The sequence below is a fragment of the Triticum urartu genome, chromosome 1A (assembly GCF_056163025.1).
Source record: "Triticum urartu cultivar PI428250 chromosome 1A, HENAU_Tu73, whole genome shotgun sequence".
NCBI lineage: Eukaryota > Viridiplantae > Streptophyta > Magnoliopsida > Poales > Poaceae > Triticum > Triticum urartu.
Window position 1 is genome coordinate 3,012,360 of NC_141873.1, and position 19,039 is coordinate 3,031,398.

The window sequence follows — 19,039 nt, forward strand, 5'->3', positions numbered from 1 at the left end:
CTTCAGTGATGAGACCAAGGTTATCGAACCAGTAGAAGAACCACGCAACACTACGTAAACAGCACCTGCACACAAATAACAAATACCCGCAACCCAACGTGTTAAAGGGGTTGTCAATCCCTTTCGGGCCATCTAGAGTTTCCTTTGCTCCAAAGCCACCTCTACCAACTCCCGCCAACTCACGGGACTGACGGCCGAGGCTGCAAGCTACTAGGTGCAACCGGATAGAAGATGTAGTGAGGTGGAGATCCACCGGCAACTCACCGCCCATGCAGCCAAGACGCCGTTCATCCACCACCCGCGAGCACCGCCGGCCAAGGACACCGCCGCCACGCCTACTGGGGTGGCCGCCCCATGTCCGGATTCCTCCACGACGACCAGCGCGATACGATCCACTACCGCGCGGCCCACACCATCACCTAAGCCTGCCGCCGCTCGAGCACGTCGCCGCCTGGAGCTGCCACGCCACCGGGAGACCAGAACCCATGGATATGGGCGCCTGCGCACACCGCCGCAAGCCCGCCGACGTCGGGAGTCGCTGCGCCATTGGGGTGAGGGGGCACACCCCACAGATCTGGGCACTGGTGCCGCCCACGGATCAGGGAGAGAGAGGAGATGCCCTCCGGCGCCGCCATCACATGCACAGGCTTTGCCCGGCGCCGACCACCGGCAGCGGCGGAGGGGGAGGTGGGTCACAGGGGAAGGTCTCGGCGACGGCGGTTGAAGCCTCCCGTGTCGCCCGAGAGGGGGGCAACGCTTTCACTAGAAATTGGATAAAGCAATTTGCATAATTAGTTGTGACCAAGTCTTGCTCTTTCAGCCATTGGTTAAGACATGGAGATGGAAAAGAAGATTGCTGAGAGTACCTCGAGGGTCGTTTGCTTCTGCCCTTCGAATCATCGCCCACCTGGAGGAGAAGGTGGATGTGCTCAATGCCCCTATTGCCACAAACTGAGCGTAGCTCAGATGGTTAGATTTTTTATGGTGGAACCAGGTTTAAGTCAGTTAAAAAAAAAACACCAGGTTTCAAGTCCTACACTTAACACTTGTGGTTGCATTTTTCTGGATTTATTTCAGGCCTTTCAGCGATTTGTGTTCAGTGAGAGTAGACGTTCCCGTCGTTACAAAGGCGTATATGACGAATTTGTCAATATCAAAATGGTGTGCCGGCTTAGTATCTCGGACGTGCTTATAGGATAGTGTGTATTCGTGCGTTTATAGAATTGAGTATATGTGTGTATGTGAGCGCTTACTATTGTACTGTATTAAAAACTATTTTTCTAATACAATCAATAAGTTCTCATGCTGGACTATAATAAACCATATTACTGGCTATTAGTATATTGTTACACTTTAACAAAGCATCGGATGCAAAGATGGAGTTGTCACTAGAAAGCGACAGCCGAACAGCAAGACAACACTTATGGACCGCTGGACCACCACCATAGATCTCTAGCTGGAACCCCAACTCTAGCATTATCACCACCATCTTTCTCCAGATCTAGCATTAGCACCCCCAATTCCTCCATCACAGCAAGAAAACACACCCTTCCTCATCCAAGCCATGGATGTCGCGTCGGGGGCTTTGATCCCCTTGATCAACAAGCTCGGGAGCCTACTCATGGACGAGTACAACCTGGAGAAATGCGTGAAGAAAGGTGTCAAATCTCTGATCACAGAGTTGGAGATGATGCACGCCGTTCTACGCAAGATAGGCGCCAAGCCACCGGAGCAGTTCGACGAACAGGTCCTCATCTGGGCGGGCAAAGTGAGGGACCTCTCGTACAACATGGAGGACGCCGTCGACGCTTTCATCGTGCGCGGGGAGGAGGACGGCCATGACGGTGGCTCCACCAACATGAGGAACAGAATCAAGAAGTTCCTGAGAAAGACCACCAAACTTTTTACCAAGGGTAAGGCTCTTCATCAGATCTCTGACGCCATTGAAGAAGCACAGCGGCTCGCCAAGGAGTTGGGCGAGTTGCGCCAAAGGTATATGATTGAGGCGCACGCCAATGGTAGTGGTGATGCCATTGACCCTCGCTTGAAGGCGGTGTACAAAGATGTCAATGAGCTCCTTGGGATAGATCACGTAAGAGATGACTTGACTGAGAAGCTCTGTGATTGTGATGAGAGGTCCAAGGACCACTTAAGGACCATGTCTATTGTTGGATTTGGTGGGTTGGGCAAGACAACTCTCGCCAAAGCAGTCTATGACAAGATCAAAGTGGAGTTTGATAGTGTAGCTTTTGTTTCCATGTCGCAGAATCCTGACATGACCAAGATTTTCAAGAAGCTCTTATATGAACTTGACAAGAGCAAGTATGCAACCATCAACGAAGCTGCTAGGGACGAGGGTCAACTCCTCGATGACTTGAGAATATCTCTTCAAGATAGGAGGTACGTACGTAGCAGCAAAAGATTGTCATTATTCTTTCCAGGAGACCATGAATGCTAGTTAGTAAATATCGTGTCCCAAGTCAGTTTTATTTTGGTTCTATTAAATGGACACTGTTTAGGCCTTACGTTTATGTTTTATATGAATCTTCCAATTGTGCACAATATATGTTTCTAACCGATTAATCTTTTTTATAAAAATTTTGAGCTGGCAATACCACATCCTAATTAATTTATCGCTGACTTATGGACAAAACATATATAGACCTAGTTATATTCGTTGATTTGCAAACTAATGCTTTAAAAATAACAGGTACCTCATCGTAATCGATGACATATGGGACGAAGAAGCATGGGAATTTATCAAGTGTGCTTTCTTTGACAACTGTCTCGGTAGTCGAGTAATGACTACCACACGCATAGGCAGCATCTCTAAAGCATGTTGCTCTTCTTGTGATGATATAATATATCAGATGAATCCTCTTACTGATGATGACTCCCAAAGACTCTTCTACAAAAGAATATTTCCTCATGGAAGTAATTGCCCTGCTGAATTGGAGCTAGTATCTAGAGAAATCTTAAAGAAATGTGGCGGAGTACCACTAGCCATCATCACCATTGCTAGTATTTTAGCTAGAAATGGTCAAGATCTACAGATAGAGCCAAAGTATCACTGGGACAACATACTTGGCTCTATTGGTCGTGGACTTACGGAAGGTGGTAGTGCGAAGGACATGCAGAGAATATTGTCCTTTAGTTATTACGATTTACCTTCTCATTTGAAGACTTGTTTATTATATCTCAGTATATTTCCAGAGGATTTTGAGATAAGGAGAGACAGGTTGATATGGATGTGGATAGCCGAAGGCTTTGTGCAAGGTGGAGAACAAGAAACTGGACTATTTGAGCTCGGAGAGAGTTACTTCAATGAGCTCGCAAATAGAAATTTGATTCAACCAGTAGATGTTGATGCTGCAGGAAGTGCAGAAGCTTGTCGTGTGCATGATATGGTGCTTGATCTGTTATGTTCCTTGTCCAGTGAACAAAACTTTGCTACAATAGTAGATGGTACTCACCAAAGCAATCTTATTTCACATAGGAAGAGTCGCAGATTATCTTTTCAAAACAGCATGTCAGAGCCCACCAACCATCGGGTCGATGCCACAAGTATGCCACAAGTGAGGTCTATTGTTCTCTTTAGAACAAATATTGATCTAATCCAGACTATTTCATGCTTTCAAGTTTTACGTGTATTGGATTTGGAAGGTTGTGATCTTGGGAGAAATCACCACAGTATTGGTCTTAGGCATATTGAGAATTTATTACACCTAAGGTATCTGGGGCTAAGAGGAACTTCTGTTCGTGAGCTCCCTGTGGAAATAGGGAAGCTCCAGTTATTGGAGATAATCGACTTAGCATTAACTGTAGCAGTGATTCCGTCAAGTGTTGTCCGTCTAAGACGTTTGATATGCCTAAATGCACCCAATTCAGTGTTACCAGCCGGGATTGGGAACCTGACGTCACTAGAAGAGCTGACAGGAAAATTGGTGGATGTGAAAGAGCTAGGGCAACTGGTCGAGCTGAGAGTGCTCTTCCTTTACTGGAATGGGAACGATGAGAGCATGTGTAATTATTTGGTGGTGTCCCTGGGCAAGCTGCGGAAAATGAAGAGTCTAACAATTTTCAGGGTAGGGGATGCAAGGTTTGATGTCAGCTGGGATGGTTGGGTGCCCACCCCACAGCTTCGGTACATTTGGTTTGAAAGATGCACCACCACATTACCTAGGTGGGTTAATTCATCATCGTTTCCCCTCCTCTCCTCCATGAGTATTGAAGTGGACAGAGTGCGGCCGGAAGTAGACATTCAAATCCTCGGGAAGCTTCCCGCTCTTCGTTTTCTCTGGCTTTGGGTCAACAAATCTCAGCACACTCGTGTTGAAACATTCGTCATTGGTGCTAATGCATTCCCATGTTTGAGAGGGTGCCGCTTCCATGATTTTCTCACGGGGCCATCTATGTTTCCTCGAGGAGCTATGCCAAAACTTGAAATCCTGCGGTTCTCAGCCCGAGCGTCGGATATTGCCAGCGGTGACCTGGATGTCCGCATGGGGCACCTCCCTTCCCTACAACAAGTCGGTGTTTACCTTCGGATTGAGAAAGGCAGCTCTTCAGAAAAGTGCGAGGAGGAAGCGGATGTTGTGCTGAGGCATGCAGCGGACACCCATCCCAACCGTCCGACCCTTTTCACTTCCCGTGAGTCCTTTCTCTCAGGTTTATTTCTTTTTCTCCAAACAATGCACATGCTGATTGCTTTATTTTTCTCAGATTATTAACCCCAATGACAATGACGATCCCTTGTGTGCCGGTCAAGCTCCGGTCGCAGCTTGGCTTCTTCTGCAACCGAGTGTGAAAGTTATTCCCTCCCTTCGACGTTCTGGAGCAAATTCTGGAACTGTGTTATATCTGGCAAATTCCAAACCCAGGCCGCCCCGGTCCCGCAATTCCCGTAGAATCCAGCGCCCCCGATCGGGACCTTGCGGAATGAGGCAGAAGAACCAGGCGGAGACGACGACGCCACGATGCGGGCGTCTCCTCCTCCCCTGTCAAGCTGGCAGCCACCGTAGAAAGAGCGGGCGACCACCTACGTCGACGCCCACCTGAGCCGTCGCCCACCTGCGGTTGCTCCGCCGCTGCGAACGTGGGCCGCCCGCACGAACGCGAGCTGCCCCGCCGCCAAGATGAGGCTGCTCCTCCAAGGCGACCATCTCGACGGGCGCCTCCTCCTCGTGGCCCTGCTCGCGTCCGACCCGGTCGCCGCTCCCCTCTTGAATAATTCATCAGGCAGCCATGCAGGGCAAGGCGGATCTTCTCCGGCGGCCAGACGACCACGCAGACATGCTGATGCCACTACGGCCTGCCCTCCACTGCTGATTGCCTTTGCCCTCAACCACCTCGACTGTTGATTGCCTCTGCTGCTGCTTTGGCTGCAGGTACAGTGCCAATTGCAGTATCAATTTCAGTTTGTCAATGAAGTACTCCACCAGCGTCAATTCAAGTGTTAATTGGAGTATTAAAATTGTCAATTGCAGTGCTGATCTACTGCTGATGTTATCTGAAATTTACAGTGTTCTGTGTCTGTCAATCATACTCCATTCAGTGTCTTGTGTCTGAAATTTACAGATTTCAAACAAACACTATCAAACTTCAAGAAACCTAGACAATATTCATGTCCATAATCATGGAAACCTCTATTCTGCTTTGCCAAATCATGGACAAGATTCAGTTAGCTATGTGTGTGACGACTTGTTGTTGCTAGCTTGAGAAAGTTCAGTTAGCTTCAGAAACTAAATCATGTTGATGTTACTGTTAGCTTGTGAGCAGTGAGAACATAACAAATAACCATGTTGCTGTTACTGTTGCTACCTGAATTCCATGCTTGCATAATTATAGATATCTCAAAACTGATGTAGTTTAAGTGTTAATACAACACTGGCATACACAACATAATTCTGAACATTTATTAATTCTACACAGGAGAAGAAAAGACATGGCACACTAGAGGAAAAAGAAGAAGAAAAGTTGCTATACCCCTTTACTGAACATTACGTAGATCCATCCATTTTCTCTTGGCCGCAACAAAAAAATTCAAATAAAAGAGCAATTTGGCCACAACAAGATCTCCTTTCATCTTTTGTACTCTTGGTCAGATTTAGGAACAGTTTCAGTTAACAAACATGTCGATCCATTTAATTCAAATATCATCAGATACAGTAGAGTACAATGGATCAATTTCCCAAGAGAAAAAATGTTCCAAGCAATCTCTATCATCTGAAACCATTGTACTGTACCATCCCAAAACTGACGGAGAGTGGATTCTTCTGCTTAATTAAGTTGATCCATTGTACTGTATCATCTGAAAAAAAATGTTCCTAGCAATCTCTAGTAGTCATGGATTCTTCTTTCCGGCACTGGTGGAAGTTGTGTGTTCGACATGTTGTCGGCAAGAGTGGGCTTAGTCATGTGTGCTTGATTGTGTGGGAGTGGACTTGGCCCTTGTTGTATCGGTTTTCGCCCGGTTTTCTACTAATTAACTGGGCCATTCTCTTCTGCTTAATTAATAGATGAGGCAAAGCTTTTGCCTCCGTTTTGAAAAAAAAAGATGGGGAGATGACATTTGATGGAAAGCTTGGCATTTGGCTGTTCATGGTACAGACCGAGGCACAAAGAACCAGCCACAACAGAGTTAGAGGAAAAGGAAAAGGAAAAGTTGGAATTATTTGAATTAAGTTGGAATTATTTGAATTAGCTAGATTCTTCTTCTTCTTCTTCTTCTTCTTCTTCTTCTTCTTCTTCTTCTTCTTCTTTCAGAATTAGCTAGATTATTTGAATTATTTGAATATAGTAGAATTATTTCAAATTATTTGGATTATCTGGATTTATTTGAATATTATGACAAGATGTAAAGACAAAACTCCAGTTGAGAGAAATAATATCTTCAATAAATACTCCCTCTCTGTGAAGTTCACATGTACATGGTCATTACAAGGATGGAGAAGAAGAATAATCTAAAGCATTAATGGCTAACTAATTTGGAGTACTGTCTTGATTAGATTCTTCTTCTTCTTCTTCTTCTTCTTCTTAGAATGATGATTGTACCAAAATTAATAAATCAAATTCAGTTAGATGATCATTGAAACTAAGAATGATGATGATCATTGGAAAAGTCAGTGAGAGAATTCAATCTGATGCAGTACTCCACTTTACAAATTGAGCTTGAGTAGTTAATTACAAAAGCAAATCCCCATGGACGTGAGTCTTTATTATCACAAAAGGAGTAATTTCCATCAAATTTGCTTCAGGAGTATTTGGACACAACAACTTACAATTTTAAGTTTCTCTTCTTCAGAACATTGTCTAACTTAGACGGGCTCTAGTCATGTCCAAATTTACATCAAAGTACATATTCAGAGTTAAACTGAATTTACTAAATTCTGATCTTTTAGTTGTCATGAACCAAGACTAGGTTCCTATAATCCCTTCCCAGACCCCATCTTGTGTGGGAGCTTCTATGCACTGGGTCTGTCCTTTTTAGTTGTCATGAACCAAGAGACTGTACTGTAACAACTAAAATGTTATAAAGCCAATGATTGAACTTGTGGAAGAATTTCAGCCACACAAAACTGTGATTCTCACCAATATCGAGGACTAGCCACTGCAATTATATCTTCAATTAAAATAACATCACTTTTCAGTTTTTAGTTTACCAAATTCAGTTAAAATGACAGCAATATTCAGTTTTGGACACATTTTGTTTTTGTAAAATGGGAGAAACAAATTTGATCCTGCAGCAAAAAGAACTGAACTGAACATACTGAACTTGCACTAACTTTTGACAGCAGAGTTAAAATTATCATACTCTATATACATGCACAAATTTGACCTCTGTGACCACAACAACAACATATTCAGTCTATCTAGACTGAACCTTCTGCATCATGTGTTTGGCGAGCATGCAGTACAACCTTCCAGAGCATGCCACCCTGCTGCCCTTCTTCTGATGGATCTTGACATGCTTGGCGAGCATGCAGGGGAGCTTGCAGGGGAGGTGAGGCGTACTGCGCCAGCCAGGACGCCTCCGAGGTCAGCCTCTTCTTGGTCCCGTCTGTGGCCTCGTCCTTGTACGCGTAGGGATCCTCCTGCGTCTCCTGGCTCTGCAGCGACGCTGGCGTCTTGCCTCGTCGGAGGAGCACCGCCAGTAGGAGGAGGAGCACGCCAGAGGCCAGCGACACCGCCGTGTATCCGGAGGAACGGAGGGGGGCATCGGAGGCCAGCGATCTGACGGCGGCCGCTAGCAGCAGCGCGCTCAGGTCCGCCCGGCCTCGGCGCACAACATGTCGGAGCCGGCCAATCGAGAGCTTTGCAGAGAAGGGGATCCATTTCCTCTTGATCTCCCCTCCTCTCCCCACTCGTCGGGATCAGGCAACGCGGACGAAGAAAGGCGGCGATATGAAGGGGAGAAGGCGGCCGGCGCGTGGCGAGGCGACGGAGCAGGCGGCCGGGGGTGAGGATGTCGCCGTCGCTGTCGCAAGATTGAGGAGGGGAGGATGGGGGGACGCGGTGCGGGCTGTGTCGTTTGTCGGATTAATGTGAGGGGGGGTTTCACAAATTGTCATCGCGGACAACTTTTATCGGATGGAGGGAGTATCATGCAATCTTCTCTCTTTTGTTTTCGAGTAAGGCATTCTGCAAATCTCTTCAGTTAAAAAAAACCTTGAAAAAAAAAGTCTTCAGTTAATGCTTTTGCACTCGCAGTGGCAGAGCCAAGGGCGGGCGAGCAGGGGAAAATCCTATTTGCCGCTCGCTGCGGCAAACTGCCGGCGCTTCGCACAGGGGCGAGCGACCGAGCGATGCTTTGGGCCGGCCCACTTACGTACATAACTAACGAACTGCCTCACTCCGGTTTTGTGAACCTTCTAGAAAGTTCCATGAACCGGGTTTTCTCCTTTTATTGGTTTTCCACCTTTTTTTTCACTTTTTTGTTTCTTTTTTTTCTGTATCTTTTTCACTTTTTCGTATTTTGTTTCCTTTTATCTTTCAAGTTTATTTTTCTTTTTCAGAACATGTTCGCAGTTTTACAAAATGTTTAGGATTTTCTTTTTTATTTTTATATTTCGTTTTAAAAAAATAAAAAAATAAATTTTGTTCGTGTGTCCAAAAAATGTCCTCAAAATTCAAAAATAGTTCTCGTTACACAAAAAAGATCAGAACTTTTGAAATTCAGAAAATGTACAGATTTTAGTTTTTTATTCACATATTCAAAAAATGCGGGCGCTTCGAAATTTGTTCGGGCTTTTTCAAAATTGTTCTCCGTTTCAAAATTTGTTCCCTAGATTCAAAAAATGTTCGTGCTTTCAAATTTGTTCAGGATTTTTCAAAATTGTTCTCCAATTCAAAATTTTTTCTCAAGATTCAAAAAATGTTCATGCTTCAAAAAAAGTTCGCGCTTCCAAATTTGTTCTCAAGATTCAAAAATCATTTGTGCTTTAAAAAATTGTTCAGAAATTCCAAAAATGTTCATGTTTTCGAAAAATCTTTGGGAAATTCAAAATTTGTTCGTTTTCATAAAATTTGTTCACATATTCAAAAAAAGTTCATGTTTCAAAATGTGTTGACAAATTCAAAAAAATGTCCTCATGTTTAAATTTTTCCCTAATTCAAAAATGTTCCTGTTTCCGAAAGTTGTTCACATATTCCAAAAAAAAATTGCAGTTTTGAAAATTTGTTATTGGCTGAGCTGGTTTTAATTTATGGAATTGGCTGAATTGGTTTTTACTTTTCGCGGCTGTGGCAGTTTATTTAAACTCCCGCTGCTATTCTACCAAAATAACAAGCCTGGCGCAGTGGCTAGAGCAGCACGTGGAACTATGTAAGGTCGTGGGTTCGAAATCACTACTGCATCTTCTGTTTTGGCGAATTTTTCATTCCTTGACGGACAGTGAATGGGCCGGCCCAGTTGCACGACCCTGTGCGTCGCGCGACCTATCGGCCGCAATATATATGTACTATGGCACCCCTCAACCCAAAGAAGAAATCTGGCGGAAAGGCCCATAAAAAAGCCCACTGGTGGCCATATCTATAGACTCTAGTACTTGGCCCCTGGCGTTGGGAGCTCCTAAGCAGCACTTTTGGCGCCGCTAACAGGTATTGGCGCCCGTGCGCTGCCCACCTGGGCCTGGCCCAACAAAGTCGATGTGCCCGGTTGCCACAACCTGAACGAGCGAAAAAGCGCAAAAAAAGGTAGTACTTACTAAAAATAAACTTGTTTAACTAGTTCTATTATTTATCGACCCCCACCCCCCCCCCCTCATATCAAAGTTATCGGGGAGGGGGTATATCGATAATGACATACCCGATAAAAAATAAGAAAAAGAAAAAAAAGAGGAGAAGAAGAAAAAAAAGGAGAAGAAGAAGGAATAGAGGAGAAGAAGATTTTTCTTCTCCTCTATTCCTTCTCCTTCTCCTCTTTTTTTTCTTCTTCTTCGTCCTCTTCTTATTTTTCTTTTTCTTCCTTCTTCCTCTTTTCTTCCCCTTTTCTTCTTTCCTTAATTTCTTTCCTCGACGACCCTAACCCTAAACAGTACAACTAACTACAACGACTTGGCTTGCATACATATGAACAAATATGATCGATCATCTATGAACAATATGAAAACATCATATGATATATGAACAAAAAAATCACATCTATGAACAAAAAAAATCATCTAATCATATATTTTTTACGGGAGCCACGGCGGCGGTGGCGGCGCGGGGGGGGGGGGGGCAGGGCAAGGGTGCGGGGGACGAGGCTCACTGGGGGCGGCGTCGGCGACGGTGTCGGGGCAGGGGCGGCGCGGACCGGGGCGGTGACGACACGGGGCGGCGCGGCGACGGCGTTGGGGCAGGGGGCGACGACGTCGGGGCAGGGCGACGCGGACCGGGGCGGTGACGACGCGGGGCGGCGCGGACCGGGGCGGTGACGACGCCGGGCGGCGCGGCGACGGCGTCGGGGCAGGGCGGCGCGCGGCGACGGCGTCGGTGCAGGGGAGCATGCGGCGACGACGTCGAGGCAGTGGGAAGAAGAACTGAACCAAAAGTTTCACAAGTGTGGCTTATATAGACAGACCTTTGGTCCCGGTTCGTGGCACCAACCGGGACCAAAGCACACCTTTAGTCCCGGTTGTTGCCACCAACCGGGAGCAAAGGTCGCTTTTCAGCCGCCCAAAGGGTGGGAAGCAGAGGCCTTTGGTCCCGGTTGGTGGCACAAACCGGGACTAGAGGGTGCGCATTGGTACCGGTTGTTGGCATGAACCGGTACCAATGTATGTCTTTAGTATCGGTTGGTGGCACCAACTGGGACTAAAGGCCTTGTGCTGCCCGCATCGCGGCACGAAAGTTTAGTCCCACCTCGCTAGCTGAGGGAGCTCGAGAGTGGTTTATAAGCCCCACTCCCGCTGCCCTCTCGAGCTCCTCTCAAATGCAGGCTTTCGGGTCTAAACACACTTTATCTGCCTGTGGGCCTATTGGGCCTTCTACGGGTCTGAATCCTGGCCCATGGGTGGGTTTCTAGTCTTATTCAGGCCGTGGTGGCCCAGTAGCATATGCAAGAAAGTAGAGAGGGTTACGACAAAAACTGGATGCATTTCGTGTATAAAATGGACAATCTGTTTCGAAGTATCAGGATTTCATACGGAAACTCGTCTGTTACAACAGGCATTTCAAATGAACTACCAAAAGGTTGAAAGTTGGCATGGTATCATCATAATAGTTGTGGAGAGAAAGTCTTCACTTTTTTCGCTTGTGTGCTTTGCTTATTGCGCCGTAACCATGGATAATCTTCATCGTTTATCAGGATGCTTGGGTCAACCTTGACTTTAAAGGGAGGAATTTCATGGAACTTTTCATAATCTTCAGACATGTCTGTCTTGCCCTCCACTCCCACAATGTCCCTTTTTCCTGAAAGAACTATGTGGCGTTTTGACTCATCGTATGATGTATTCGCTTCCTTATCATTTCTTTTTCTCGGTCTGGTAGACATGTCCTTCACATAGATAACCCGTGCCACATCATTGGCCAGGACGAACGGTTCGTCGGTGTACCCAAGATTGTCCAGATCCACTGTTGTCATTCCGTACTGTGGGTCTACCTGTACCCCGCCTCCTGACAGATTGACCCATTTGCACTTAAATAAAGGGACCTTAAAATCATGTCCGTAGTCAAGTTCCCGTATGTCCATTATGTAATCATAATATGTGTCCTTTTCCCTCTCGGTTGCTGCATCAAAGCGGACACCACTGTTTTGGTTGGTGCTCTTTTGATTTTGGGCGATCATGTAAAATGTATTCCCATGTATCCTTTGTAAGTCAATACAGTCGAAGATGGTCCCCTGGACAACAAGTACAACTCATCACAAACAGTGGTGTCACCTCTGAGACGTGTTTCCAACCAACTGCTGAAAGTTCTAATGTGTTCACATGTAATCTTGTCGTCACACTGCTCCGGGTGTTTGGAGCGCAGACTGTTCTTGTGTTCATCGACATACGGGGTCACCAAGGTAGAGTTCTGTAGAACTGTGTAGTGTGCTTGAGACCAAGAATGCCCGTCCCTGCATATTATTGAGTCTGCTCCTAGTGTGCCTTTTCCAGTCAGTCTCCCATCATACTACGATTTAGGGAGACCTATCTTCTTAAGGTCAGGAATGAAGTCAACACAAAGGGGAACGTATTGATGGCCCATGGAAATGCTTCCTTCTGGCCTAGCACGGTTACAGACATATTTCTTTAGGACTCCCATGAACCTCTCAAAGGGGAACATATTGTGTAGAAATACGGGGCCCAGAATGACAATCTCGTCGACTAGATGAACTAGGACGTGCGTCATGATATTGAAGAAGGATGGTGGGAACACCAGCTCGAAACTGACAACACATTGCGCCACATCACTCCTTAGCATTGGTATGATTTTTGGATCGATCACCTTCTGAGAGATTGCATTGAGGAATGCACATAGCTTCACAATGGCTAATCGGACATTTTCCGGTAGAACCCCCATCAATGCAACCGAAAGCAGTTGCGTCATAATCACGTGGCACTCATGAGACTTTAGGTTTTGTAACTTTTTCTCTGGAATATTTACTATTCCCTTTATATTCGACGAGAAGCCAGTCAGGACCTTCATACTGAGCAGACATTCAAAAAAGATTTCCTTCTCTACTTTGGTAAGAGCATAGCTGGCAGGACCTTCATACTGCTTTGGAGGCATGCCGTCTTTTTCGTGCAAACGTTGCAGGTCCTCCCGGGACTCAGGTGTATCTTTTGTCTTTCCATACACGCCCAAGAAGCCTAACAGGTTCACGCAAAGATTCTTCATCACGTGCACCACGTCGATTGAAGAGCATACCTCTAACTCTTTCCAGTAGGGTAGGTCCCAAAATATAGATTTCTTCTTCCACATGGGTGCGCGTCCCTCAGCGTCATTCGGAACAGCTAGTCCGCCGGGACCCTTTTCAAATATTACGTGTAAATGAGAGACCATAGCAAGTACGTGATCACCGGTACGCTTGGCGGGCTTCTTCCGGTGATCTGCCTCGCCTTTGAAATGCTTGCCTTTCTTTCGACATTGATGGTTGGTCGGGAGAACTCGACGATGGCCCAGGTACACATTCTTCCTGCATTTGTCCAGGTATATACTTTCGGTGTCAGCTAAACAGTACATGCATGCGTGGTATCCCTTGTTTGTCTGTCCTGAAAGGTTACTGAGAGCGGACCAATCATTGATGGTCACGAACAGCAACGCCTTTATATCAAATTCTTCCCCCATGTGCTCATCCCACGCACGTACACCTGTTCCATTCCACAGCTGTAAAAGTTCTTCAACTAATGGCTTTAGGTACACATCAATGTCGTTGCCGGGTTGCTTAGGGCCTTGGATGAGAATTGGCATCATAATGAATTTTCACTTCATGCACATCCAAGGAGGAAGGTTATACATACATAGAGTCACGGGCCAGGTGCTGTGATTACTGCTCTGCTCCTCGAAAGGATTAATGCCATCCGCGCTTAAAGCAAACCATACGTTTCTTGGGTCACTTGCAAACTCAGCCTAGAACTTTCTCTCGATTTTTCTCCACTGCGACCTGTCAGCGGGTGCTCTCAACTTCCCGTATTTCTTACGGTCCTCACTGTGCCATCGCATCAACTTGGCATGCTCTTTGTTTCTGAACAGTCGTTTCAACCATGATATTATAGGAGCATACCACATCACCTTCGTAGGAACCCTCTTCCTGCGGGGCTCGCCCTCAACATCACCAGGGTCATCTCGTCTGATCTTATACGGCAATGCATCGCATACCGGGCATGCGTTCAAATCCTTGTACGCACCGCGGTAGAGGATGCAGTCATTAGGGCATGCATGTATCTTCTCCGCCTCCAATCCTAGAGGGCATACAACCTTCTTTGCTGCGTACGTACTGTCGGGCAATTCGTTATCCTTTGGAAGCTTCTTCTTCAATATTTTCAGTAGCTTCTCAAATCCTTTGTCAGGCACAGCATTTTCTGCCTTCCACTGCAGCAATTCCAGTACAGTACCGAGCTTTGTGTTGCCATCTTCGCAATTGGGGTACAACCGTTTTTTGTGATCCTCTAACATGCGATCGAACTGCAGCTTCTCCTTTTCACTTTCGCACTTTTCCCTTGCATCAACAACGACACGGCGGAGATCATCATCAGGCACATCGTCTGGTTCCTTTGGATCTTTAGCTTCCTCTTGATCTTCAGCTTCCCCCGTTGCAGCATCACCGTATTCAGGGGGCACATAGTTGTCATCGTCCTCCTCTTCTTTGGTGTCTTCGATCATAACCCCTATTTCTCCGTGCTTTGTCCAAACATTATAGTGTGGCATGAAACCCTTATAAAGAAGGTGGGTGTGAAAGATTTTTTTGTCAGAGTAAGACCTCATATTCCCACAATTAGGGTATGGACAACACATAAAACTATTCTACTTGTTTGCCTTAGCCACTTTGAGAAAATTATGCACGCTCTTAATGTACTCAGAGGTGTGTCTGTCACCGTACATCCATTGCCGATTCATCTGCGTGCATTATATATAATTATGTGTGTCAAAAGTAAGAAAATTAGACAAGTATCTATCTAAAGTAAGATTTTTTTTTCCAGAAAGAAGATAAGAAAAAGAGGCTCACCACGGTGGTGCCGGCGACGAGATCGGCGCGGGCGATCGACGGCGGTGAAGACGAGGACGGGGCGTGACGGATCGCTAAACCTAGACAAATCTCGGAAAAAATGGAGTTCAGAGGTCGAGCTTCGAGAGGAGAAAGTTTAACTAGTGTGGCTCGGGCATTTCATCGAACACCTCATGTGCATAGGAGGTGAGCTAGAGCACCCAATGCCCTCCCCTCGCCGGCCAGCAAAAAACAGAGCACTGTGGAGTGCTCTGCTCGCCGGCGATGGGGTATATATAGCCAACTCATTTGTCTCGGTTCGTGGCTGGAACCGGGACTAAAGGCCATCCTTCTGTCCCGGTTCCTGCTACGAACCGGGACCAATGGTTGTGGGCCAGGAGCGAGGCCCATTGATCACGGTTCGTGCCAAGAACCGGGACAAATGGGCCCAGACGAACCGGGACCAATGCCCACGAGGCCCCGGCCGGCCCTCTGGGCTCATGAACCGGGACAAATGCCTTCATTGGTTCCGGTTCATGGCAGATCCGGGACTAATGGGCGGGCCAGGCCCGAAAGAAAGCCCCTTTTTCTACCAGTGATAAATGGTTGCCAAGAGCCACAGATAGTGAGCTAGCCGTCAACTACAAACGGCCGTTCTACGTGGCCAGTTGTTGTCAGAGTTCCCTTCCTCTAGATCTCGGCAAATCATGTACTGGACCAGTCCTTCTATTGTGTCGAGTTGATTTTGGTCGGCTCTGGGCAAGCTAGCTGAACTATCTACCGAGTTCCCCATTTTGCCGTGCTCAGATCTCGGTGAACGATGCCTTTCCCGTGAGCCCGTGAAATGGAACTTTTTTCAGTAGTGAGTATAAATATTATGTCGAGAAGTCGGTTATGAAAGTCAAATGTCCACGCAAAACTTTTACATTTGATAAATGATGAAAATCAAGCTATTATACATTTGATAAATTTCATCTTCTTTTCTTTCTTGGTAAAATGAAAACCGTGAGCCATTTCAGACGCTCTTCTTGAAACCATGCAGAAGGGAAAATGAAAATGAATAGTACTATTACGTTTTTTTTTGTTGCATGGTAATTATGAATACTATTGCATGTAGAAGCCATGCAGTCGTCCGCGCTCACATATGTACACCCGAGGAGACGGAACGCGCTCAGTTTTAGTACTGCAGTGTGAAGAAACGAAGATAGTACACTGATATGAAATCAATCTCATATCGCGCGGCACTCGATCGCAGTGACGGCTAGAGTTAATTGCGTGTTCGTTTGGGTTCCCGAGGAGACGAGGTTTCCCACCGGAGAGGACGACGAGGCATATAAATTCTGACGTATCCCTCCCTGCCTCAACGCACCACATCCATCTCCTCTAGCTCGTCCTCCACGCCCACCCTCGCCGGCGCTGCTGCCGGCCGGTCCATGTTAGGGACTCCGTAATTCCATCGCTCGGTGAGTGTTTATATTTCTCTTCCCATTGTTTCCATCGCCTCTTGATTCTCACGTCGTATATCTATGTTTCTGACCGCCGATCAATCTACTGATCCAGCCTGACTTGTTGATCCAAACATGGCTTTCGCTGGCGTATCTCTCGTCGGCGGTGACGGCAAGCTGTGCGCCTCCACCGTCTCGCCCATCGACTCCGGCGCAGCCAGCGGGTACCACTTGCTCGTGGTCGAAGGCTTCTCGCGGACCAGAGACATCTTGCCGGCCGGCGAGTACATCAGATGCCGCACTTTCTTGGTCGGAGGCCACCGCTGGCATCTCAGGTACTACCCTAATGGCTATGACTCCGAGTACGCTGGGTTTGTATCGGTTGGTCTTGTCCTTGAGGAGGACGACGATGATCATGAGGATGAAAACGATGATGATTGGGAGGCAAACGAGGATGATCAGACTGACAACGATGACGAGGATGAAGACACAGATAATGATGATGCTCACGATGATGATATGGCTGAGGACGATGATGAGGATGAAGACCATGAGGATGAGCACAACAATAATGATGAGGCTCACCATGATGCTATGGCTAAGGACGATTACCACGACTATCATGAGCTATTTTCGTCCGTGAAGGCTCAGGTTTTCTTCTATTTCATCGACCAGTTTCAGTGGCTCCACTCAGGTCGCATGCGTGAAACCAAATTCGGTCTCATAACTGAGCTGACTTGTAAAGGGTTCAGAAAAAGGGAGATCTTGGAAAGTTCGGCGCATCTCAAGGACGACAGCTTCACCATCCGTTGCGACGTCGTTGTTCTTGACGCCACGGCGGATATCAAATCCAAGCAGGGCGCTAGCACCATGGCTCCTCCGTTCATCCAAGTCTCTCCTTCTGACATGCCAATCCATTTCAAAAATCTCCTCCTGTCCGAGGAGGGTGCTGACGTGACGTTTGTGGTTGGCGGTGAAACGTTTGCTGCACACCGGTATGTACTTGCAGCGCGATCTAAGGCCTTCAAGTCACAGCTGTTCGGTGACAACCTTGGCGCTGCTACCGTGAAGATCGATGTTATTGAAGCAGAAGTGTTTGAGGGCATGCTTACTTTCATCTACACAGACACATTACCCGACTGGAATAAAGGTCGCATAGTTGTACCAGATGAAGGCCCACAACCACAAGTCGACTGCGTATCAGTGCACTATGTAACGTTGCTGCTGCAGTTGCTTGAAGCTGCCGAGAGGTATGATCTCCATAGGCTGAAGTTGATTTGCCAAGAGGAGTTGGTCACCTGCATACGCCTGAACACAGTAGTGGACATCATTGTTGGAGCTGAGCGGGGATGTTGCCCCTGGTTGAAGGAGAAGTGCTTGGAGTTCATCAAGTCTCACACAAGTCTGCATCAAGTTTTCACGGCTGAGGGCTTTGAGATGATGACCCGAACCTGCAGCCCCTCCGGCCTCAAGGAGCTCCTCTCCAAGTTTGCTTCCTAGATTTCTCAAGAAAATCTATATATATGGGCTCTTCGTTTCCTTTCGAACAACTATGTGTATCACCGGTTGGTATTACCTTACCCCAGATTTAACTGTAGCATTTCTGTGGGTGGTAGTCCAGTAGCTACTCGGTAAGTCGGTATTGATTAGATGCATTAATCTATTACTCCCTCCGTCTAGGTGTGCAAGTCACCTTACGAAAACTAAATAATCCCAAAACACTTAGGCACGATACATTAACTCCCTTGTCGTTTCTTGTTTCGTGACATATCAACCAATAAGAGATGTGGACTGTGCATGCTTTTAATGACTTGAGACTAACAAAATGACATGCAATGGTTAGTTCATTGCATGCAATGCTATTAATTAGCAAAAAGACATTAAGTTCTCTCGTTTTCCACTCCGCCTTGGTCGCGGTGCACAACCTAAGATGACTTACACACCTAGACGGAGAGAGTAGTAACATTTGAGTGTGTGTGCCTTGTTTTCCTTTCTGTTCCTGGATGTGCGTTACTGTTCTGCATCAGCATATGCATGGCCTGCTGACTCCAACACCTGCAATCGTCAAAACAGACCCGCATAGTGTGTTTTTGATAGCATGTACTTTCTTCGTTTCAAAATAAGTGTCTTGGTTTTAGTTCTAATTCAAACTATGAACTGAATAAGTGTCTCCGTTTCAAAACCACGACACTTATGTTGGAACAAAGGGAGTAGTAGACACTGCGATGAATGTACTATAGTATAATATCGGTGGGATACTAAATTTTTTCACGATTCAGATGGGTGTATAACAACTTTGTTCGATACCACTCAACTTTGTTATGTGTATATAAAATTTAGTTGGGTGTATATATTAACACGTATCATGCATAAGAAACAGATGATGCATTAACTAATACTACCTCTGAATCAAAATATAAAACGTCTTTGCAGCTCAACGGAGGGAGTACTACTCAGATATCATACAAAAGATTCAAAGGGT

General features: G+C 46.3%; 2 protein-coding genes across 2 annotated transcripts; both read left to right on the forward strand.

The window, feature by feature from the left end:
* The first annotated feature begins 1,542 nt into the window (after nt 1-1,542).
* Nucleotides 1,543-4,730, forward strand: LOC125532509 (disease resistance protein RGA5-like). Its single transcript, XM_087534080.1, has 3 exons — nt 1,543-2,400; nt 2,711-4,099; nt 4,163-4,730. Exons 1-3 carry the CDS (start codon nt 1,565-1,567, stop codon nt 4,728-4,730), a joined length of 2,793 nt encoding a protein of 930 aa, XP_087390206.1. The 5' UTR covers nt 1,543-1,564.
* Nucleotides 4,731-16,692: 11,962 nt separating this feature from the next.
* On the forward strand, nt 16,693-18,057 carry LOC125532508 (BTB/POZ and MATH domain-containing protein 3-like). Its single transcript, XM_087534085.1, has 2 exons — nt 16,693-17,001; nt 17,203-18,057. Exons 1-2 carry the CDS (start codon nt 16,693-16,695, stop codon nt 18,055-18,057), a joined length of 1,164 nt encoding a protein of 387 aa, XP_087390211.1.
* The last annotated feature ends 982 nt before the right edge of the window (nt 18,058-19,039 follow it).

Bases quoted from the DNA above. Each gene is read 5' to 3' on its own strand.
- LOC125532508 (XM_087534085.1), top strand. From the start codon at position 16,693: ATGGCTTTCGCTGGCGTATCTCTCGTCGGCGGTGACGGCAAGCTGTGC. The intron at 17,002-17,202 runs GCAAACGAGGAT...TCGTCCGTGAAG, and splicing joins AAAACGATGATGATTGGGAG to GCTCAGGTTTTCTTCTATTT.
- LOC125532509 (XM_087534080.1), top strand. From the start codon at position 1,565: ATGGATGTCGCGTCGGGGGCTTTGATCCCCTTGATCAACAAGCTCGGG. The intron at 2,401-2,710 runs GTACGTACGTAG...TAAAAATAACAG, and splicing joins ATATCTCTTCAAGATAGGAG to GTACCTCATCGTAATCGATG. The intron at 4,100-4,162 runs GTTTGATGTCAG...TTGGTTTGAAAG, and splicing joins TTCAGGGTAGGGGATGCAAG to ATGCACCACCACATTACCTA.